The sequence below is a fragment of the Varanus komodoensis genome, unplaced genomic scaffold (genome assembly GCF_004798865.1).
Source record: "Varanus komodoensis strain SLA01 unplaced genomic scaffold, ASM479886v1 scaffold37, whole genome shotgun sequence".
In the NCBI taxonomy this organism is placed as follows: domain Eukaryota; kingdom Metazoa; phylum Chordata; class Lepidosauria; order Squamata; family Varanidae; genus Varanus; species Varanus komodoensis.
In genome coordinates this window covers 4,283,435-4,307,034 of record NW_025335889.1, presented here as the reverse complement: position 1 = coordinate 4,307,034, position 23,600 = coordinate 4,283,435, and the positions used below count along the sequence as shown (strand labels likewise).

Sequence of the window (23,600 nt, the reverse complement as noted above, 5' to 3'; positions counted from 1 at the left end):
GCTGTATGTATTCCAGTTGCTGGGGAATTCACCCAGAAGAGCACTAGTTTCATTCATTTCCAGTCTGTGGTTTTCCCACAAGTAGCTTGCTGGCCACATCATATATAGAATGCTGGACTAAACGGGCCCTTGGTCTGATCCAGCAGGGCTGTTACGTTTTTATTTAAAGGGGTGTACACATGACCAAGCAAATGGAGGAGAGAGTTCTTTTTAATTAGAAGAGTCAACCATTCAAATGTAACAAGAGTTCCTTCTATCATGCAGTATAAAAGCCTTTTTGCAAGTGTCATATGTGCCAACTGGCTTTATTGAAAGTGAATAACAGATCACCTTGGTTCATTCCATGCCTGAAAAGTTTTGGGTATACTCCTGAATCCAGAAGTGTAGTGGTTAATGCCATCTATACAGTGAACAAACATATCTAGGAAAGGACATAAGCAATGATTAAGTGACATTTCAGCACTATATCATGCCAACAGCAGGAACAAATAAATTAGTGTTACAGGTCCCAGTACTGGTTTATGATTAAGGCTACTAAAAATGACCAGCACTGAGAAATTAACATTTGAAAAATCAAAACAATGGAATCATTCTGTTTCACATCATTTTCCTATTACATTGTCAATAAACGTTCCCACCTGCTAGAGTTGCTGGAAGAGCACTCTCATGACTATCATACCTGCATATATTTGAAACATAAGTACAATATTAGTGGGAAAGAAAATCGCGATGGATCTTAAGTGCACAAAAGAAAATGTAATTTAAATACCTAGACTCTTGCACAAAGAACCAGTTTATACACATACGCAAAAGCAAAACAAATACTTTTACAGCATTACGGATGAAGCACTTCTGCCTTGATGTGTGTCTATCCTCAGCAGGGTTGTCCATTTTCTTGTCCTTCAAACACACAGGGCAAGCAATGAAAAAGTTAGGGTTAACTGCAGTGGTTACTTACAAACTGTTATTTCTAGATTTGGAATTTTAAGGAAGTTTTCATATGCCTGTCACTTTGAGTATCACCTCCAGGAGAGAGGTAGGATATATGCTTTTGTAGTTCTCTAAATTCAAACCCACTGATAGGCATTTATCTAAATCAGCATTCTCCAGTTTGGTATCCTTCAGATATACTGGACTACAAATCCGATCGGCCCAGCCAGCCTAGCTAGAGTAGCTGGGGTGATAGAAACTGTAGTCTAACACGCATTGGCAAAAACTAACTTAGAAACAGAGCAAGTCAGAAGGGGCCTCCTGGTCCATCTAGTCTGACCCTCAGCTCCAGCCGGCTCCGCTCATGACATGCCCACCATGTGCATGTCCAGCCTCTCTTTGAACACCAGAGTATGTAGCCATCCTAGCAGCAGTACAGGAATGGGCAACCTGTGGCCCTCTGAATTGTTTGGCTTACCAACTCCCACCACCCTTCATCACTGGCTATGCTGGCCATATCGGATGGCAGGTGTAGATCCAGATACCTGGAAGACAACAAGCTGTCCACACCTGCGGTTGCTGCATCATAGGAGTCCCCATCCTTTTGGGATTAATGGGCATATTTGGAAATTTTGCACTTGCACAAAACAGCAGGCATCGGGTCAAGCTCGCTCATTCATAAACTTGCTACCATGGTGGAGATGACCAGTCCAAAAACACCCATTTTTGAGAAGGCAAACTGGGGAGACTAAAAGAAAACCAATTTGCCCAAGAACCATAGTAAGAGGCAGAGGTGGGGCTGAGCACCAAAATGCAAATAACGTTCCTTTGAACTCAAAGATGCATGACACTGGAGGACAATGCCAGTCTAAGTGACTAAATAACTTCTTAAAATCTCATATAAAATAAAAATCAGGAGGGGCAGGGAGATGATGGGAGGTGTCCATGGGGCACTCAGGCCCACTGGAACCACCCTGAAGATGCCAGCCAAAGCAGGTGCCCTGGCAGGGCCCGCATCTAAATGATGCTCAGACCAAATGCAACATGTTGAGAAATGGCCTGTTTTGTGGCACAAAGTCTTCCTGCATAAGCAGAGTGCAAGCTACACCAGTGTGCATCCATAGCTGTTGTGCTGGATCTCTGGTCTGAGCTAGGGCTGAAGCAGGCAAATGCCACTCACTCAGCACCAACGCAGGGCTAAAGCACACTCTGTTACAGAAATAGCATGTAGCTGACCAGAACTTTTTTCAGTTTATTGCAAACTTGTGGGATCCCAATCTACATCACTGCCAAGAGAGAAAGGTTGTTTTTTTCTTAGGCCCTGTGCAGAAAAAGCCTATAAGTTTAGGAGGAAAGCAACTGGGTGGAAATCTTTAACCTGTCCATCCACCCGTGACTTTGGAAGTTGCCATCCAACACTTGGGGAGGGCACAGGGCAAAGAAGGCTGCCTTACTGTGCGGAAGCCAGAGTCCATCTAAATGAAGTAGCCACGCATTCTTCCCTTGCACCCATGCCTCCATCACCCCCTTCCTCTCTCACTTCCCTGGCCCTATTTTAGGTTGCAAGCTCCGGGGGGTCAGGGGCTTGTCACATCTGTTTTCTGTAAGGTTTCCTATGTACCTAAAGGGGTCTAGATCAATACTAAAAGCCATGGTAAGCCTACCAAGTCTTCCATGCCACCTTGGTCACTGCAGGTATGCTGCCGAGCCACTCTTACGGGTTACCTCAGAGATCTGATGTGCTTGCAGTACAGCAACTGCTTCCTCGATCTAGGAAAAGCAAAACCCAAGAAAAGACCATCTATTAGTACAGCCAGTTACACCAAGATGAACTCTGCCAGTCCACCTGCTGGACAGCAGAAATCCCATCACCAACACTAGCACGGTATAATCCCCTTCCTGAAAATGATGGTTTGGAAAGCAGACAGGGCTACACATGTCATTTCGGCTGAAATGAGCCAGCCTCTTGGGCTAGCGTCCAAGGAATTTAGCACACATTCAGGACCAAGCTGGTAAAAGCCTCTTCACTTGAGTTTTGTTACCTGTAGTATGTTCAGACAGTAACTTTTGCCTTACTAATTTTTTTTTAGTATTTTTTAGTATTAAGTATTTTCTGGATGCTGTCTAACAGAGCAGAGGAAATGCAACAAGATTCTAGATTCTTGTCTTTTTGCCACATGGCTCCATCTTTGCTTGGTCCTGAGACTGATTTCAGGGTTAAGGTCTGTTCACACTTTAAGACCAGTAAGAAAGGCCCTCTTCATTGGCCCACCTGTGAGGGCAGTCAGGTGGATGAGTACATGAAAGAATCTTTTCTGTAGTGGCCCCACACCTCTGAAATGGGTTGCCCTCAGGGGTCCACCAGGCCCCATTATTGAAGGTTTATAGGAAGGCCCTGAAAATACATTATTTTACCTAGGCTGTCCCCTGATTATGATTGGATCATAGCTGCAGTTTTATGTGAAAGGGTTTTCTTTTTTTCTGGTGTTTGCTGTTTTCTAGAATATTTGTAGCTGTTGCCATTCAGTTTCTATTGAATATTGGTTTTTATTGTGGATTCTATTATTGGGCTGTTTTTATTACCATACCAGTTTTTATTATGGGAATCTTATTGTTTTTTGCTTCTTGGGAAGGTTCCTACCAAGTGGTCAAGATATGTTATAGACAAATAAAAGCCCTTTAGGCTAAGATTAGTAATAATTCCACCAAGAGGCACTAAAACATGTTCTTTCTTGGAAGCTATTCTAAAAGCTTTATACAAGCTTTGGAGATACGCAGAACTATTTCAGATGCCAAAGGAAGATAGGAAAAAGAAAAAAAAAGCAGATCTCTCCAAGCACAGATAATAAAAAGCCAAGTTTTTTTTCTCACTGGAAAAAATGCAAAGAAGGGAAAGGAAGCTCTTGCAAATGATTAGGTTAAGGCCAGGCCATGAGCTAAGGTAGTCACTTTTCATTCCAGAAGGAAGAGAAGTAGTTTGCCAAACCCACTCTGCAACACAGGCGTATCAATGCTTTCTTGCTTCTTGAAAAACAGGGAGACTGCATTCCATTGCCTTAACAAGCATTAAATGGTTTCTTAAGTGCTTTCTTTCTTAATTCAACCCTGCCTAACTCCCCCTTATTCCCTATTATACCTGTCTGCAATCACCAGCTTCTTTTATTACAACTTCTCCACTCCCCAATCCTTAAAAAAAATTGAACATTCATACAATCTGCTCCCAATGTCTTTGTCAGATCATCGTCCTGCTAACTTATTAATACATTCTCATGTTCTTATCAAAAGAGACTTGGCCGTAACAATGCAGGTTTGGGACAGCAATATGCAGCTTTCAGGTTTGCATAGCAGTTATTCCACTGAGTACCAGCTGCTGGGGAGCAGTACTGAGAGGACTGTTGCCAGGCATCATGCTGGAGGGCTCCTAAGGGGATGTGGTTGGCCCCTGGAGGAGATGGAATGCTGAACTGGAAAGCTCTTTGGTCAGATCCAGCAGGGCAATTCTTATTCGCTGAATGCCTGCATACCTGAAATGCTAAACCCACTTTCCCCAACTTAGTCCAACATATCTGGAGGGCACCAGGCTGGGAAAGCAGGTGTAACAGAAATGATGGGGGAATAGAAGGGAACAATAGCGTGCTGCACGCTGGCCCCGCATCTCAGCTCAGCCCAAACGTCCCCATCACAGCTCAAACTTCCCCGGTACTAATCTGTGTGACTACGCATAGCAGTTGAGTTTATATGCAAGCCTATTTCTCTTAACTGCCAGAAGAAGAAACAAAATTCTGCACATATTAACCTGGTTTGAATGTAATGATAGCTTTCATGCAAGCCATTCCAGTTTGCACAGCATAAACTATGAATGTCTGATTCATAGGTTATTAGCATGATGTCTGAATCCAGACACACTCGTTTGCTTAATCCACAAATAATCCAGTGAATCTATGGTTTGTTCTTAGGTTAACTTTGGGTTGTATAACCCATGAATTACATTAAGTGGCTGCTCTTTAGAAGGCCAGATCCTGAAGATGAAACTCAAATACTTTGGCCACCTAATGAGAAGGAAGGACTCACTGAAGAAGAGTCTAATGATGGGAACAATAGATGGCAAAAGAAGAAGGGGACGGCAGAGGATGAGGTGGCTGGATGGAGTCACTGAAGCAGTTGGTGCGAGCTTAAGTGGACTCCGGAGGAAGGTGGAGGACAGGAAGGCCTGGAGGAATGTTGTCCATGGGGTCACGATGGGTCGGACACGACTTCGCGACTAACAACAACAATGGACATTGCACTCACAACTAATGAACATTATTCATAGGTTTTTGCTGCAAACTGGAAGTGGATTGCCCACAGCCCCACAAGTCATAATTTAAATAACCCACAAGAGAACAGCTCCACTCAATCTTTTGCCAAAATGGACAGCTATAGGATGTGTTCTGTGATTTTCTCAATCCTTTCCTCAGACTGTCATGATAATAGATTGTCACCTTTAAAAAAAGCGAAGAGAGCATGCTTTCTGTATATCCATGAAGCAGTACAGGTGTTTTAAATTGCAAGATCTGTTGTTGTGACTGTAGGGTTAGCTGAAATTTTAAGAATGATGGCTAAATATTCAAGAAGGAAATTAACTCCAGTAGAACAGGTATTGTAGGGGAATGAGAGGGAAGTAAACTGCTCATATCCAGCTTGTGGGTTTCCCAAAATTATCAGATTTCCCATGGTGGGGACAGGCTGCCCTTGGTCTGATTCAGCACAGCTATTAATATTTTCTTACAGGATTCCAGTACCTTAGAATGGAGGGATTCTGATGACTCCAGCATAAGCAACAGCTCAGAATTATCTATCTCCAGCAGCATGCCTGTAATCTTCCCAGCCAGAGAGGGGTGCATCGCATGAATGAGAGGGTAGAGATGCTCACCTGTGCATATCAAAAGAGGACAAGAGCATGCATTGCAAGGAGTGAGGGGAAGCCACAACTTTTGGTTCAAGTCCTCTTAAAGGAAACCACGCTCCATGCCAAGCCCAAAAGCAGCAACCAGCACTCTTGAATGGCTACCAGGGCCCACAAATGCCACTCCTGGGCCCATGGAGCCAGCCAGATAGGAAGCCAACTATGGGATACAAAGGGGCGGCGGGGGGGAACACCCTAACTAACCGGACTGAACTCTGAATGATCCAGTAGGGCTTTATCCAAAGCAGCCAAGCTAAGCTCATCCTTTTAGCATTTTAAGAAGATGAACTCACCTGCTCTGAGTTGACTAATTCATACTGTTCTACCCCTTTGGCAAACTCAGATAAGTGATGGGCAGCATCAAAGACCCTGTTCTCCTTTCTTCTGGTCATTAAAATGGACTTGGACTGGATGTTAAATAGAATTGGTAAAAAATTTCTCCTTCTTTCCCCCAACTACACTCATTCATTCTGATAGAAAATAAATAGCTCTTGAAAAGGTAGTTAAAAGAGAAGAAAATTCTGGAGAAAGTTGGCTTGTGCTTTATTTATGGGGTGATTGAGAAGTATCCTTGAGTGTCCTTTCCAGCTCTCCGGCAGCCTGTAGACTGATTGACTTGTAAGACTTCAATTAAAGCCCAAGGGAAGCCACAAGGCAGTTCCTTTCATAAGGGGCTTTCATAACAGCAAGTGCAGAGGGCCTGAGTGGTTGCACAGCAAGAGAAATAAAATCTGTTCTGTTTTAACCTGTTTAAAATATGTTTAATTCTCTACATAAATAAATTTAAAATAAATTAAAGAACACTCTGAGAAGGAAGCACAGAAATGGAAACCTCTTTTGTGGGGAAGAGGATGCCCAGAAAATTAGAGGACAGGTTTTGGCACAGGACTAATTCCACCATTTCCCTGAAGCTACGCACAATTATGCCCCCTGCTCCTGCATTGTGGGGGAAGCAAAATGGGGGCTGCCGGCACAGTTGGTTTGTTGCCCCTTGTAGTCGCAGCACACAAATACAAAAGTAAATACCCCGAGGAGGGAAAATGGCTGGGCCACAATCCCTGTCCATGGTTAGTCCTAATAGTGAGAAGGTATTAGAGAATCTCTCCTAAAGCAACTGGGTGAAGTTGCTCCCCTCATAATTTCTCGGCCTTCATATAAAGTAGAGATTTTTAAACAGCCATTTGCCCATTAAATGCTGGACACCTTCAAACAGAAGACAGTCCTCTGTAGAGCAGCACACATATCCACCCAAAACACAGTCCTTACGAATCTAACCAACTGGCAGTCACGAGCGGCTCAGCCATCAGCTGTTCAGTCAACAGAAAAGAGCTGCACCCCCATGAAAAATGACTGTGTCAGGAAATCCCTGCTGCCAAGACCCAGGCAGTTGCTCAGGAGAAAAACTTTGACAGATAAAATCCAGACATTTATAGCAGATATTGTTACAGCTCTGGGAGAAGTAAATATTCAGAATGGTTTTTCATATTGCTTGCCTGTTGGAGCCAGGAAATAACAAAGTTGCTTTCATACTAATGGACTGGCTTTTCTGCAATCAGCTGGAAGCAGCATTAAAACAGAGTTTCCAGAAAGTAAAAAAATACAGTTCTATTTGTGCCCCAGTGGGTTACAGTGTAACAAGAGCTGATCTGAGTAAAATATGTTTGTAAATATATTGTAAAATTCATGCAGAAAAACAATGAATACTTTTTAACTTCTATAAAGCAAAAACATGTAACACTGGAAATATTAAGGTATAAACAGTTTATGTAGGACAATAAATGCAAAAGAACCTCACATGCAGAAGTGTGCAGCATTAAATGCTTACAAAGAAAATACAACTGTAACCATGTACTGAGAAATGGCGTGACTGTTAGTTGCATGCAAAGACTGTACCACATGAAGTAAATTACTGTTTGAATATTAGAATAAAGTTTCAGGAAAACTGTATTTGAGCATTAAGCAAAATTGCTATGACATATAAAAGCCATAGTAAGCTAAGCTAGCAGCAGCTGGAATTGCCGCAGGGAGTAGCAAATCTGGTTGTGCATACTGACACACTGTTCCAGGGGTTGGCCACGGGTTTGTCAGTGGAACAGTCTGCATTTCAGACTCCTAGCAGCAAGACGTCCTGCCCTTAAGGAAAATAGTGAACCATACTTTTAATCCCATACCATTCCATGGCTTCCTTATAAGTCCTTTCCCAGAACCTGTCCCCAAAAGGGACCTGATATAATGAATATAATGCTGTATTATCCACCAATGTCCTTCTGCACAGCCAAGACAAATTTTCTGTAATGTTTGGCCACAGAGTTAGCTTCATTCAGTACAGGTCATATCCAAAATTAATTAAAAACTTCCTCTGTTCAGGTCTTGCCCAAGGATCATTAACAAAAATTAACCACCATCCCATACCCATGGAATCAGTATCCAAGTGCTGAAGGCTTCTCCACTCTGGAATCATTCAGATGTGTTTAACTGAAGCTTCCAACACCCCCAACTGGCATCCACAGTGCAAAACATCTGGAGGGCACCTGAGTAAAGAAGTCTGCTCTATTACTTCCCTGGAGAGCTTAAGTAGTGAAGTGAACCACTCCACTGTCTGCAGAAACTTAAACAAAGCAGACATGGAGAACTTAATATTTGTTTCAGGAGTTAAACTCTGAAATCAGTTCTGAATGTCAACGTTCAGTTCTGAAACTCAAAAACCACTGGAACACCTACCAAGCACATTGCCAACATAATTATAGACCCTATGAATCTGGAAGAAACCAAGAAGGGCTTTTCAAACTAATAAAGAGTGGCAACTTTTTAAAAATAGCAATTGGATTAAGATTCTTTCCCACATGTCTAGCTAGATGAACAGGGTGGCTCGAGTGAAGGCAACCTACTGAGAGTGAACTGCTCATACTAACCAAGCATTTGTTTCTGCTCCTGAGGAGAGGCTGCTGCCAACATGGAGGCCGTCAGTGGCTCCTGACCATGGATGTGAACAACAGGTTCAATAACCTAGAGACCAAGAAACAAGACTGGTAGTAGACTCTCTGCTCAAGTGAGCATCAATACCCTGACTGTATTCCACAGAACATTTTCTGGGTACAGCAACTCTTCCTACTCAGGCCAGTAAGGCACCCTGGCTGTATGCTAGCAGGGCGTACCACCAGCATAAAAGGAAGCCTAAACCAACCTTCCTAAACCAACACCTGAAGTCCTTGCAAGTTCATCTGGCAATTTGGACAAGGACGCCCCAAGCCTCATCAAAAGAAAGAGGCTTTCTGCCTTCTCAGCAGCCATCAAAATGAGGGAAGGCAATATTGTACCTTTCACTATATTCTGTGCACTATCTAGCATACAGCTCGGGGATATGTATAAAGTAGCAGTTGACTGGAAGATGGAGCAGGATAGCAGCCATGGAAAGGGACATGAGCCCAAAGTGGCTGGGTTCTATCTGGTTCCCATACCAATGGTCAGAGTATGCACACACCTTCATTATGGTTGCCAGACTCAACTTTAGTGGCACCATGCGTGTGAGTGCGGATGGAAAAAGCATAGCCTATGCAAGTTTTGTTCTCCACGGTAGCTGCTTTAAGGAATGTACAATGGAAATGTAGGTTACCTGCTGCATTGGCATTGGTGTTACTGAGGTCAAGGGCTGGACATTCCTTACTGCTGAGGAGTATTTGTACTGTGAGATACCACGGGAGAAGGTTGGTGATGAGGGTGCCCGAACACTGACTGTCTGGGTCCCTATGTTGGCTGGAATAAGAACAGGAACATTTTGGAAGGCTGACCTTCATGGACCACCCCTTTAAAAGAGCTTCGAGAAATGGTGCTGAAAGAAAGGGACGAGGGAGATCATGGCAGCCCACAAATGCATCTGGGACCCAGATCACAGAGGCCTGTGAGATCGGGCCAAAATCTCCATTGCTCAACACCATTAAGTCAACATCATCAGAATTCTGCATCCCTGGGGTAGGAGGAGGTACTGTGACACCAGTGGCACAGGGTTAACCACACATCGACCCTTGTTGATTCTTGTCCAGAGGCAGTAGGTCTGAGCAAGTTTTGCTCCCAATTACTCAATTCCCAAACTGCAACCCATCTTGCAGGAGCACAGAACATGTTCAGTCCAATGACTGGATGCTACATTAGATGCCCATCAGAGTCTTCCTTGGACATGGCCAAGGTGGAGGCTGAATACCAAAAATGAGCAGTATATTGTAGCTTACATTTCTTACTGCCAGTAACTAAACCTCCAGCCTTTCAGAGGGGGTGAGGGGTAAGGGCAACTTACAATGTGTGGAAAGCCACCCAGTGATTGTTGCCTGGGGGAGACAAGGTGGGGCCGGGGTGTGGGCATCTGGCAAAGCTCAGAGGGCCAGATTTGGCCCCTTCTCCTGAGGTTCTGCACTCCTGCCATGGAAGTCGGAACTCAATGAGGCTGCTCGTAACTACATAGGTCAGCCCCAAATTCTACCTCCTGGGCCTGCTTTGTGTTGACAGACCCCAAGAACTGCCACAAACAACGAAAAGTCACAGCACATTTGCCTTGCAGTTTGGGTCAGTTTGCAGACTGCATTTAAGAGGTCAGCTGTGCACATGGATTACTGATCCAAACCCAAGCAGAAGCCATGCCTCTGAGTATCATATAGTTCATGCTGCACTCCCCTGGCTGATGACTCACCAGTGTTTCCTGACTTACCCACTCTCTGGGCATTGGGTGGCACCCTGGGAGCTTGAGTGGATGCTTGCCTCATAGTGCTGATGTTGGACAGCAGGCGTCGAGGAGGCGCACTAGACCTCAGGATTGGAGTGGTTGAGTGGTAGGATGCTAAAGACAACAGATGCTTGATCAGAAAACTTATTTATGCATTTGTTAATGGGATTAGCAGAGAGCCATGTACAGTGCATCCTTCAGAAAACTGACCCACAACCCAGTGGTGCTTCCAGATGTGCAACTGCCCTGCTTCTTTCATACGGCACAGAGGGCCCAGACTTTGCTGTCTTTCACCTGTAACACTTCTGACACTCCCTCCCACCCAGAAATTAATCCACTGAGGAGGAAAAGAAAGGATATCTGTATAGTGCCTTTTGATTAATAGCACCAAGAGCCCCCTGCCTGGAAGCAGCTTGGGACCACCACACATTCCTCCCATCAAGATGCCTGCATTGGAAATTGGGCCTGCTGCCAGAAAAACGCTTGTTCTCAACATCAACCACTGCGAGTGTGGAGCTTCACACCAAGGCAGCATCAACCCATTCCAAATTCATGCACAGGTTGTTTCACTCACATGGAGGCCTGGAAGGCTGTGCATTCCAACGGGGAGCCGGGCGGACAGAGGCAACAGGGCTAGGACTGTAGAAAGTTGTTCTGGTTTGATGCTGCGAACAGGAATGCAGAGCTTTCTATGTAAACTCAACAGGATACATGCCGATTCTCATGTCAGCCAAGGAGCATTTTGAAAGAGAGCAGACTTGGGATTTCAGTGCCAATATTCAAGCACTTTTTATGCAGCTGCAACTGGGACCATAATTTGAGAATAAGGGTGCTTCCAGACCGTGCACTTTTCATGCAACCCTACTCAGAGTAGGAGTCCCCTGTACTTGCTTTATATTAACTCCACACCGCCCCCCGCCCCCCAGCAATACCCATGGAAGGAAATAGATATCACATCTCTTTTTGAGCCTTTCACCATTCCTTCTGTTTCAGACTTTGGACAACCCTTCACTGAACGGTCTCTGTTGTTCTGGGACTGTGTTTTGGGAAGAAGGACGCAGCAATACAAGACGCTCTGAGGCATCTGATCAGCGAAGGCCAATTCACAATCCTCTGCAAAAGCCCAATGCACCCACAGCTGTATTGCAGAGGCTACTGGTGGATCTCTCGCAGGTGCTTTGCTATGCATTGACAAGGGCTTCCGACACCCAGCTGTCCAACAGCCATACTCAAAAAGGTTCCCCAAATTAGTTTGCTGCCAAAGAATGCTTGAAGGCAAATGAACAGTGTGTCTTTGTACCACAGAAATCCTGAGCTTAATTCTCAGGCTGTACCCAATTCCCGGACTGACCATATGCTCAGAGGTGCCCTGTTTCTTCATTCTTAGTATGTGTCTAGCTGGCTGAGTCAGGACTGGTGGATCTCAGAGCTCAAGTGAAAAATAAAGTAGATCCTGCAAGCCTGAAGTCAACTCATCTTGATTTACAACCTGGATGTAATTGGGATTACCAAAAGAACGCTTGGGTGAAAGTGAGGAATGGTTTGGTGTGCAAAAGGGCTCTGGCACTAATCTGGGTGTCTAAAGGGACAGATAAAGGGGGAAGCAAGGTCTTCCCACTAGCCCTGCTGAAAAACACTTTTTCTTGTCCTTCCTTCCTTCCCTTCCCTTCCTTTATACATCATGTCTTTTTAGATTGTAAGTTTATGAGCATGGAGTGCCAATCCAGGAGCTTTCTTGACTGAGAAGCACGATAAAATTAATTCACCTAAGTGAAAATAAATGTGTAACGATTAGAAGAGCAGCAGCCTCGGTGTGGATCTTACCTGGGGCATGGAGGGCATGAAGTAGCCTGCTGGAGGCTGGAAGGGGCAAAGGAGGGGGCCAGGCAAGGCCCTCAAGCTAGCCAGCCTCTGCATGTACTGGTTGGTGAGAATGGCTTTCCGCTCCTCCTTCCGCTGGGCCAAGGCAACGTACAAAGGCTTGGTACTGACTATCCTTCCATTCATTTCAGTCACAGCCTTTGTCGCCTCTTCTGGGGAGGAAAAACATACAAACCCAAAACCCTTGCTGTGTCCACCCTCCGTCATCACCTAGAATTGAAAATTAGAACAGAGGCTACTGAGTGCATGATTCTCCTCTCTGCACAGCACAGGCAGGCAGAGACACAGAGCAAAGGAAGGACAGCTTTGAAGGACAGGTTTCCAAACATAACGGAATTTTCTACAGAAAGCATCTGCCCTACACAACCTGTTCATGCGAGGTTGTGGGTCCTCTCACAATGTTGTCATCCATCCAGGGCTTTTCCTGGACTTTCCAGCCATGTTCACAACTATTTATTTATTTATGGAGCAAGGACAATGCAGTGTTTTCCTTGGAGCCACCATAATTTGCTACAGAAACAGCATGTAAAGTCTACATTCTGTTCTATACCACAGAGTCACCTTTTGTTTGTAAAGGAACATATAGAAAAGGATGTGTAAAAGGACGTTCTTCCTTCCACAAAAGCAGTCTCAATAAATACTGAGTTAAATACCTCATGCAAAGAAGCTTTAAGTTCAGGATTTACAAAGCCCCTAGTACAGGCCAAGTCCTTGTGTTCAGTTCAAAGCTTAATGCATTATACTCTGCATGGCTGGCAGGGGTGGGCCAGGCACTGCATTCATTCATTCATTCATTCATTCATTCATTCTATTTCTATACTGCCCATAGCTGATGCTTTCAGTAGACAATAAGATATAATAAATCAAACGTGATTAAAAATTGATTTAAAATAGCATAAGTACATTAAACAATAAAAGACATTTAAAAAAACACCCAGCTAAGTGTAAACATTGTAGGCCTGTTTTCTGCCTAAACATGCATAGGATTGTTTCTTTAGAATGTGGAAAGAAATGTACAAAACCGCCAAATTTGGCAGGTGGGCAAACGGACCTCTCCAGAGGGCCAGAGTTGTCCCTTGGCACTCTGAAGGTCTCTGAAGGCACCTTGATCTCTGTAGGCCTTCAAAAGCTAACATCTAAGCATTATGATGGGGCTTGGTGATGCTGACGCTTTTCCTTCCACACACTGGTCCTTGCAACATTTCTGCACAGCTCTATCAACAGTCCCACACCTGCTTAATCTGCCAGTGCCTTCACCACATCACTTCTCTGGTCAATTTCAAGCACAGCACCCAGAATTTCATTCTAAATTACTGTGGCAATGGCAAGGAAGACAGAAGGGTAAGTGACTCTGATGATGTCTCACAATGATGAGAGCTTCACAGGGGCACAAAAGAGACAGCAAAGCTGCTTCCAGATCACATCATTTCAGGCTGTGTGTGACTGCTGCTTGCATGCAAATGTAAAACAAATAGATGCCTGGACATTAAAGAAAAATCCACAAAACCCCAGGCTTCTGGGGTGGGTTGGTAGCATGAAAGGTATGTGGAAAGGCACATGATTTTCAGATGGTGAGAACAAGATCTAAATCTTCATCATTAAATAGAACTAAAATACTTCTCCATAAAATGTAAGGCCCTCACCTTGGCACTAGTGATGGCTCCATATGGAGAGAATTCTTTCCTCAGCCGTTCATCATCAATCCCATCATCCAGGTTCTTTACATACAGGTTGACTCCCTGGAAGCAAACAAGCACTACCAGCACCTACAGCAATCCTATTTGTTCCTTGTCCTTTTATCCCCTGACTTTTTATATAAGGGCCCAATAATAGTGGCTCCAACATGCCACTATAAAGGGTGGAAGGGAACCACATGCCATCTAGATTGACAGCCCTCTGTATCAGCCTCCCCAACGCAGGGCCTCCAACTCCCATCACCACCAACAGGCCAGATTGGCTGGGGATGAAATCTGGAAGGCAGCAGGCTGAAGAAGGCTGATCAGGTTTAATGCAGAGTTTTGGAGATGCCAAATCCTTACCAACCATGGGCGATATTTTGGCTGGTCCTAGTAAAGCTCTTGCCCCAAGTGGATTTTAAAAGCTTTTATAGCAATGACCCAGCTCTTGACAGGTCCATTACAAACAATTCAGGGCATGGGGCAGGCAAGCTACACTCTTTCCATGGGTCTGCTTGGGGGATGCACTGCACTTCAAAAATGGGGTTGCCCTACTGCCCAGCTGGCCCAGATTGACTCAGATTCTAAGTATGCCTCTCAGAGCCTATTTGCACCATTACCTAGCCTAGATTCCTAGCTTCCACTTAACAAATAAAAAAGGAAAACAAGTCTCCAACTCTTGCTGAACCAGAGATATAAGATAAAACATACAGGCACAATTCCACCCAATCATTGGTGATCCTGCACCTGCCTTTTAGTGGGTTCAGCCAATAAGCAAAGCCATAGCTAAAGGCATGCTGGGCATCCTTGCTAGCTACACAGAAGACAAATATAGTGGGGGGCACCCAACTGAAAGGGTATTTCCTGATTCATTTTTAATCCCTTTTTAATCCAGTGTGATGGGGAAAGAACGGCCGACCATAAAAAGAATGAAGAAATCCAGAATTTTAGTGCAACTGCGATGGCATATTCACCCCAAAAGGAAAGGTAAAAGGAAAGTCAGAAGTTCATGGGCTTCCTAACTTAGACCATATTTCATGCAAAAGGCATAAATAGGCCTTCTTCCTCCCACCTATTTGTCAACATTTAAAAATTAACCTGCCAATAAAAATAAAGTGCACCATTATATCCATACTATAGAACAGGGTGCCATGGCTAAGAGAGTATTGGTTAGGGTCAACTATGAAAAGTAGCTTCGTTTGGGAGATGGAAGAGACAGACAGACACATGGCAACCATGGAGGATAACTCAGTGTTTATATCCAGTCTCTCAGCATTTGGGGACAGAAGGAGGGCAACTGAGCCTCTAGCATCCAGGATGTTGATTACAGAAGCAACCTTGGGAGAAGAGCATAGGCAGCTGCTTTCTCACCCACGGGGCAGGTCAGAGAGACTGCTGGGGTGGTGGGCTTTGATCACAGAAACACCCAGAAGGGAAAGTGATGACTCATCCCTCCCCCCGCCCCCGTGCCAGTTCTGCAACCCCCTTCTGCATTTCTCTTTAAAACATGAACCTGAAATACGCAGTTTGTGTTTCAAGTCATCAAACAGTGCCCTAATATATTGCTGTATAAGTTATCACTACCCTTCCTCCATCCTTGCTGTTGCTTGCCATAAATGGGCAGGTTTCATCTTCCAGCCAAGGACCCATCTTCCTCCCCACAGCACATGCACACACATTCTAACCTGCCAGTTCTGGACTTTTAGATCAGGCCCCTCTGCCAGAACGGCATAACGGGATGCTACCTTAGCCTGTGAGATCCTTAAAGTCACAGGCTCTTCACAATCCTTCCTACACCTTATCTTTGTTTCATGTTACCTGGTATCGGCTCACTCTTTCTTGTTTGATTTGCTCAAATTTACGTTTCAGCTCACTCTGGCGTTCTATCCTCTTCTGAGCCCTGCCAACATACAGCACTTGCCCATTGATCTCCTTCCCATTCATGTCTTCCACAGCCTGCCAGAGGAGCAGAAGTCAAGGGAGGAGGACACGGGAAAAGTTGCAGTATTAGCCTTCCTCCTCAACAAGTCTGACATCTGTTGCTCCGAAAGATGCTTTGCACTGGTTGAATTGCCAGGGTGAACCTCTTTTGGCCCAAGGACTGCATTCAATTCCAGAAAAACTCTCAGGGCTACCTACCAAGGGCGTGTGGGAGCTCCAGGCAAAGAAGGTGGGGCCAGAAATATGAGCATATTTTAGTTCAAAGCTCTTACTGCCAGTAATTAAGTGCAAGGAGAAGCATTTCATCTTTTTATCATGTGAAAAAGCCCCTGAAAAATCCAGGAAATCACCCAATGATCTGTAGGTATGGAAAACTGGTGGGACCATGGGAAGTCGGTATGGCTGTCTCAGGGACCACAGAGAACCAAACTGGAATCCCAGCTGGGTCAAATTTGGCCCAAGAGCTTCTGGTGCAACACTTTTGTTTTATTGTCTTTACTAAGTCCTGCCTTTCTGAGATATTTCAGGCAATGAAATTCTGCTCCCAAAAAGTAATTTACTTGGTATTGAAGGCAACAGGCATTTGTTGCACATAGAAAAGCTTCATCACATAATAGCTCAGTCTGTGAGGAGGCACCAGTACACAAAGCCCATGAACTTAGATACACACACAGTTCCCAAGTCAGATTTCTCCACCACCAATAAGTCTTCCAACCAGGCTTTGAATTTGTAATAGGAAGAATAGACATGTATGAGGTCAAGATAGATAGAACAAAGACCATCTTGCCTTCTGAGCATCTTCATGTTTCTCAAAATTGACAAACCCAAACCCTTTCGAGCGGCCTGCATTATCCAGCATGACCTTGACACTCAGAGTCTTTCCTAGAAGCAGAACAAGAAGCTTTAGGCCAGTGTGCCAGCCAGCAAGGTCTTACAAAGGAGAACAAATAACAATAGTGCCCAACAGATGGGACTACTCTTCTTGACCACAGGTGAGGTACCTACTAATTGTGGGCCTAATTCGGCCATCGGAAGTTTCCCTGCTGCTCCAGAGAGACTGAGGTTCCATCTGTGGGTTCGACCCCTCCCCAAGCACCATGCCCTGGCCTGGAACCTACCAGGGGCTTGGGGAGAAGATGAAGAGAATAATTCCCTTGTTATCTCTGATCAGAGACAAGAGCATTCTCCAGAAGTATAAGAGGCATCCCCTTGCTATCTCCAATACAGATAGGAGATAATTGAGGAATTCCAGTTGGGAAGGGGAGAGGCACATTTAGCCTGCAGGTTAGACTATGCATGCACTTTGACTGCACTCATTTGTTCTCTTTGCCTTAAAGAAGCCTTGGCAGCTTTATCTTCAGCACTGAAAATGAGCAGTCTGGATTACAGGGTAAAGATTTCTGCTCCAGTAAGGCTAGCCTTCTTTTCTTGCTCTGTCCACCTTGAGCTACCTTAAATCGCCTGGGAAGGGCCTCTGCTGCCACATAAGCTTAGACTGAAGAAATTAAAAGAAAACAAGCAAGCAAAATGTCTGCAATTCATCAGGCAATCCTTCTCTCAAGTCTGGTATTACTGGAAAGGGGAAAAGCATCTCTGTTTCTAAACTGGATTCCATGCAGAGATGGATCCCTAGTAGGACATTTAATAGCTACCCTGGGGGCTAGTGAAAGGATTTATAGCCTCCATTTATCAAAGGGGGACTTCTTTGTTTGGCAATGTTGTGTCAGGATATCAGCTATTTGAAGGACAAAGCAATGCAAGTCTCTTCCAAAGCAGGAAACACTTTGGAAACACTTTGACAATCCTTTGCTCAGGTTTCTCATATGTACAAGCTCACTATGATTCTGTCAACATACTCTTCCAAAATATTGCACTCACCAAATTTTGAGAATATTTCTTTCAGCCTCTCATCATTCATGTCATCTCCAAAGTTTTTAATGTAAACATTGGTGAATTCCATTGCTTTGGCTCCATATTCCGCTTCCCTCTCTCTCCTAGATTTAAAGTGGCCCACAAAGCTGCAAAGAATAAAGAATATGTAAATCCACTTCACTGGACATTAAACATGGAGCAAGCAGGAGACAATTGTCTGTACTATCCCTATATAATCAGCAAGGACCTTGTGCTTCGGGTCCTAAGTCAACAACAAAGCCTGTCCCAGACACTTGCCTGGAAAATACTGTGCCCCAAACACTAGTTATCCTGAAGTGCCTAGGTCATCCTCTGAATGAGAAACCCAGGGATAAATTGCTGAATTCTTGGATGAATAAAATGACAAGAAAAATGTGAAAGCTACTCTAGGAAGATGAGGAGAGAAACTCTAAAGATTCCCACTTTATACTTTTCCTCCCCAACTGGAAAATATTTTTCTGAACATTATTCAATATATAATAAGCTCTTGAGGTGTATTAAGAAAATGGAAACATAGAAACAGAGCGAGTCAGAAGGGGTCTCCCGGGCCATCTAGTCTGACCTCTGGCTCCAGCCAGCTCTGCTCACGACATGCCCACCATGTGGATATCCAGCCTGTCTTTGAACACCCACACTGATGGGGCCTCAACCACCTCTTGTGGAAGCCCATTCCACACCCTCGGGGTCCTGACTGTCAGGAAGTGCTTCCTTGCATCCAAATGGAACCTTGGCTCCCTGAGCTTTGCTCTGTTGGAATGCATCCTGCCTTCCTCTGCAAGGGAGAACAGGTCTCTACCCATCTCCATGTGACATCCCCTCACATACCTGTATGTCGCCAACATATCCCCTCTGAGTCTCCTCTTCTCCAGGCTGAAGAGACCCAGTTGCCTCAGTCTCGCCTCATACCCCATCCCCTGCAAACCGGCCACCAACCTTGTGGCCCTACGCTGCACTGACTCTAACCTGGCTATATCCTTTCTGTAATGAGGGGCCCAAAACTGAGCACGATACTCCAGTTGCGGGCGCACCAGAGTCGTACAGAGTGGCAGTAACACCTCTCTCGATCTAGAAGGCACGCTTCTGGCTATGCAACCAAGGGCGGCGTTCACCCTCTACAGAGGACGAACATAGAGCCTCCTCTATGGAGGCTCTAGAGACTATATTTTACCTCTGTGCAGGTCAGTGTAGAAGTCCTCCTCCCCACCCACTTCCACAAAACTCCACTTACACCTTACGGTCATTGAGAAGCATCCCATTCATTGTGTCAATTGCTCTGCTTGCAGCCTCATGGGTCTCGAAATGAACAAAGCCATAACCCCGGGATCCATTCTCATCACAAACAACCTTTAAGACATAGTGGAAGGGGAAGGAGAGAAGAATGAAGACAGACAGAAACCTGGAAGCAAACACAGGATATTGTCTGCCCTTGTTAACCCCATGTGCATGTCTCTCCATTCAATAGTGACAAAACCTCCATGTAGGGCCAGCCTTGCCATTGGGTAGAATGAGGTGCATGCCTCTGAAGGTGGAGAGCTTGGAGAAGAGAGCTATGAACCAGCCAGCCTGCCCTAGACTCCGCAAGTGAGCCTACTGCCTTCAGGTGCAGTAGTGGACCCTGCCGCATTGCAGGTCTTGGATAAATATTCAGCTGCCAGGTGACTTGCGTTTTGGACATGCAATGGGAGCAAGAGCGATCATGTTCTTCAGCACAGGCAGCAAAATGCCTTGGGCTCTGCCCCATAACACTGTAACCCAGCCTTCCTCAACTGAATACACCCCCATATGTTTTGAGCTACAAGCTCCATCACCCACAACCATTGGTCATGCTGGCTGGGACTGATGAGAACTGTTATCTAAAGCATCTGGTGCGCACCAGGTTAGGAGGAGGATTGCTGCAACCAAAGACATCTCCAAGCAGCACTTGGCAATGGGTTCTTTAGCAATCAGCACAAGTTTTTGCCACTTTAGGAAAAGGAGGTAGGTCCTATCCAGGTTTCAAAGGGGAAAAGTAAGTACATCAGTACACCAGAATGGGCCTGGTGTTTATCATTTAGCTGCTGCTTCTTTGAGCCACTGAAGAAGTTTTGATGGCAAGGTAAAAACCTCCTCCTTTTGTTCCATTAGAAGATGATGCAATGAGTCCCCCCCACACAAACACCGGACAGGAAAGAACACTTGAGTATGCTTTGCCTGAGGACAAAAGACCATTTTGACCATTGCAGGCAAAATAAGAAGACTGGAAGGGGTTTAATTCAAATAGAACTACTAAGTACAAGTAGATTATATTTAAAATTGTTGCTCACAAAAGAATATTAAGGAAGAATCACAGAATCACAAAATAGCTGAGTTGGAAGGGGCCGGAAGGCCATAAACCCCCTGCTGTTGCACCAGTTTACACCAATACATGCAAATGACTGTCCAGATGCTTTTTGAATGTCTCCCTCCATTTTTAAGACTGTTGGTCAAAAATGATACACCAGTCACAATGAGAGAATCATACTGACAGTTGCAACTCAACTGTAACTACCTTGCATGAAAGGATATTCCCAAAAGCTGAAAATGTATCATACAGGGCTTTGTTATCAATGGAATCATCTAGATTCTTGATGAAGATGTTCCCAATACCCGATTTCCTGAGCCCTGGGTCTCGCTGAGACCACATGATGCGAATAGGACGACCTTTGATCACTTCAAAATTCATAGTATCCAAGGCCCGCTCAGCTGGTAGGAAGAAACACACACACATTCACTTATACACAAGCCCAACAACAACAAAAATGCATACACAGTTTGCTACCAACAGAGATAATAATCTCCAAGTCTTACAACTGGAGGTGGGGATTAAGAAATTGGTGTAAGAGGAGAAACTGGAAGATGAAGGCAGAAATAACTTCCCATGGAATAACCATATCTCCAAACAGGTGCACAGTCCCATGTGGATAATATCAGGAAAGCTTAGTGTTAGATCCTCTCTGCAGGTCTTCTGCAGATCAGACCCTGCTCCTGGAAGAACCCTTGAAGCTGCCATGGGCAGTGTCTACCATGGCTAGCCTTAAGCACAACAGCCGAGTGAGCTGGAGAATGGAAGGGAAAAGGCTGAGAGTTCCTTTCATTTTGGTTTAACTCAGCAGCTACCTTGCAGATATCAGAATGCATTTAAAATGAAAAATGTTCCTTGCTGCTTCATTTCTAAATTTCAGAGCTCACCCCCAAGGATAAAAAAAAGGGCAGTGTCAAGTGACATTTTCTCTCAGTGGGTAGGGCAGCGGGGACACAGAACCTCCCTTTCCCAAGGAAAAGCTTAGGTCTGGTGTGGGCACCTTCTTCAATATGGATTCAATACCGCATTTAATGAGTTAGAGGTTATCTCATTGGGAGACAACCATAGAAGGAAGATGATTTACAAGAAAGTGGCAAATTCCCTGCTACTTAACTTATCACAAACTGATCAGTTGTTGGTTCTTGACACCACTAATAATAATAATAATAATATTGATCGGGACAACTATGTTGGCAATGTGGATTTCAGGCAATAGATGCCAAACGTATGTGGTAGCTATTCTCCGACTATCCACACTTCCTGGAAACAAGCTAAGGAACACATAAACAGCTTAACTTGATGGGGCTTGATTTCTCCCTGAAAATAATGTACTGGAGTTTTTTCAGTCTTACATTAAGCAACAATATCTAACTTCCTAACAGCAGGAAATATTATTATTGATAAAAACTGAGGTGGGAATTATCTTTAAAGGGTGGATAGATAAAGTTGGACAAATAATGCAGTTATAAAAAAAATTAGCAAGGCAGAGATAGATAGCTGAACAGAACATTTGTGAAAGCTTGCAGTTCTTTAAATAAATATTGGAAAATTCCAAGATGGAAATTAGTAGGCATTCTGTCAGTTATCCAAGTAATTTCAAAGATATTTTTGAATAACTCAGACATGAAGAGTTAGAGCAAAATGTTCTTTGTGTTTTGTGTCAATTAGTAAGGTGTTGAGTAATAAATTTGCATATCAGTAGAGAGAGAGAGAGAGGAAAGAGGGGGGAGTTCTCACTTACCATCAGCAGGCTGCTGAAAATTTATATATGCATAACCCAGGGATCGGCGTGTGGCGACATCTCGACAAACTCTGATGGACATAATTGGTCCAGCAGGTGAAAATTTCTCATACAACATGGCTTCAGTCACATCTGGATGCAAATCTCCCACATAGAGAGAGGCTAATGGATATCCTGGGCCACTAGCATTCATGGTCAATCATGCAGAGTAACTTTGGAAGTGAAGCAAAACCTAGTTACTCCCATACAACAAAACAGGGATTTTAGAGACACAAAACCAGCAAGACTTCAGATCAGATGAGGCAGCCTGCATGTAATCTAGCACTGAGTCCTTAGTTACCTGTGCAGAAATTGACCATTATACCATGAACACAACCCACATGATATCAGGGGAGAAGTGTTAAAGCTGAAATGCCTCTCAGGTAAATCTTGCACTTTCACCAAGATTTCTCCCATTCCATGTAAATGAGTGAAGAATGCACATGTAACCCTACTAAAGCTGCTTCCATGTCTTGCTTCAAAGAGCGGAAAATTATCTCAGACAGTCACAGGAAAAATTCTACACAGGGGAGAAAGCCTGGAATTTACTGAAAATTGTCCCTAATGTTTTGTTTTATAAATTTCTAATATATCTTTCAATATTTGTTCTGTCCAGTTATTTTCCTCTTCAAGCAAATTCAGATCTACATAGGGTAAAATATTTGAACTACTCTGCAACTTGTGTCAGCCAGGGTCAGAGTGCCATCATGTTTTATACAGCCCACAGAGAAAGCCAGTGCAGAGCAGCAGTCAGAGTGTTTGAGTGAGATCTAAGTTCTAGTCCTTGTTCAGCCATTAAGCTCACTGGGTGATCTGGGGCCAGTCACTCACACTTGGCCTAACATACCTCACAGGATTGTTGTGAGGATAAAATGGGGAGAAGGAGGTCTACATAAACAGGGAAAGGTGGAGTGTAAATATAATAATAAATATGTGTAAAATTACATCTCTTTTATCCACTCCTTTTCTATCCCCATTCCACAATACACAATATACTACCATTGTGGAGTCACAGAATTCTGCTCCCTCTACACAGAAAACAAGCAAGAGTAATGAAGAGTCCTTGCCCTCCCACCCCAAAAGCAGGCCACCAATGCCAACAAAAGATGCTCAACAGAAGAACAGATATGGAAGAGCATAAATGCCCTGGATCATCTAATTTTTGGGATTCTGTGTCCAGGGAGCCAGGTTCCACAAATCCCTCTTCTGGTATCACTGCATCAGATTAATTTTGAAAAGCTTTTCCCTCCACAGTTCTCCTCTGATGGCCTGCAGACCGTCACAACAGTCCGCAGAATTTGGAACTCAGCTGTTAAAAGCTTGTGCTTCTGCTCCTAAAAGTTCACGTTGCGGTTCCTTCTATTTCAACAATGCTACGCAGCCTCCTCTCTGCCACCTTCAGGCAAAGCAAGAGCAGAGCTCCTCCCAGAAAGAGGCGGTCATTGCAGTAGCCCTTTAAATGAGATATACAAATGTGAGAGCAGCCTCTTCTCTGCTTTACA

General features: G+C 44.3%; 1 protein-coding gene across 4 annotated transcripts; it reads right to left on the bottom strand.

Moving 5' to 3' along the window:
* Positions 1 to 243: 243 nt before the first annotated feature.
* PABPC1L (poly(A) binding protein cytoplasmic 1 like) lies at positions 244 to 22,724 on the bottom strand. Of its 4 annotated transcripts, XM_044440385.1 has the most exons (15): positions 22,060 to 22,724; positions 20,526 to 20,719; positions 19,227 to 19,342; positions 17,966 to 18,105; positions 16,875 to 16,969; positions 15,965 to 16,102; positions 14,114 to 14,209; positions 12,414 to 12,680; positions 11,164 to 11,254; positions 10,575 to 10,703; positions 9,489 to 9,628; positions 8,788 to 8,881; positions 5,712 to 5,842; positions 2,595 to 2,700; positions 244 to 900 (listed from the first exon to the last, which is right to left on the bottom strand). In XM_044440385.1, exons 1-14 carry the CDS (start codon positions 22,250 to 22,252, stop codon positions 2,617 to 2,619), a joined length of 1,908 nt encoding a protein of 635 aa, XP_044296320.1. In that variant the 5' UTR covers positions 22,253 to 22,724; the 3' UTR covers positions 244 to 900; positions 2,595 to 2,616. The 4 variants fall into 4 exon arrangements, 3 of the variants coding, with proteins under 3 accessions (XP_044296320.1, XP_044296317.1, XP_044296318.1); XM_044440382.1 differs by lacking the exons at positions 14,114 to 14,209; positions 15,965 to 16,102; XR_006415695.1 differs by lacking the exons at positions 244 to 900; positions 8,788 to 8,881; positions 14,114 to 14,209; positions 15,965 to 16,102.
* Between the last annotated feature and the right edge of the window lie 876 nt (positions 22,725 to 23,600).

Bases quoted from the DNA above. Each gene is read 5' to 3' on its own strand.
- PABPC1L (XM_044440385.1), bottom strand. From the start codon at position 22,252: ATGAATGCTAGTGGCCCAGGATATCCATTAGCCTCTCTCTATGTGGGA. The intron at 14,210-15,964 runs GTAACATGAAAC...GTTTGCTTCCAG, and splicing joins AAAGAGTGAGCCGATACCAG to GGAGTCAACCTGTATGTAAA. The intron at 12,681-14,113 runs GTGAGGGCCTTA...TTTCAATTCTAG, and splicing joins GAGCCATCACTAGTGCCAAG to GTGATGACGGAGGGTGGACA.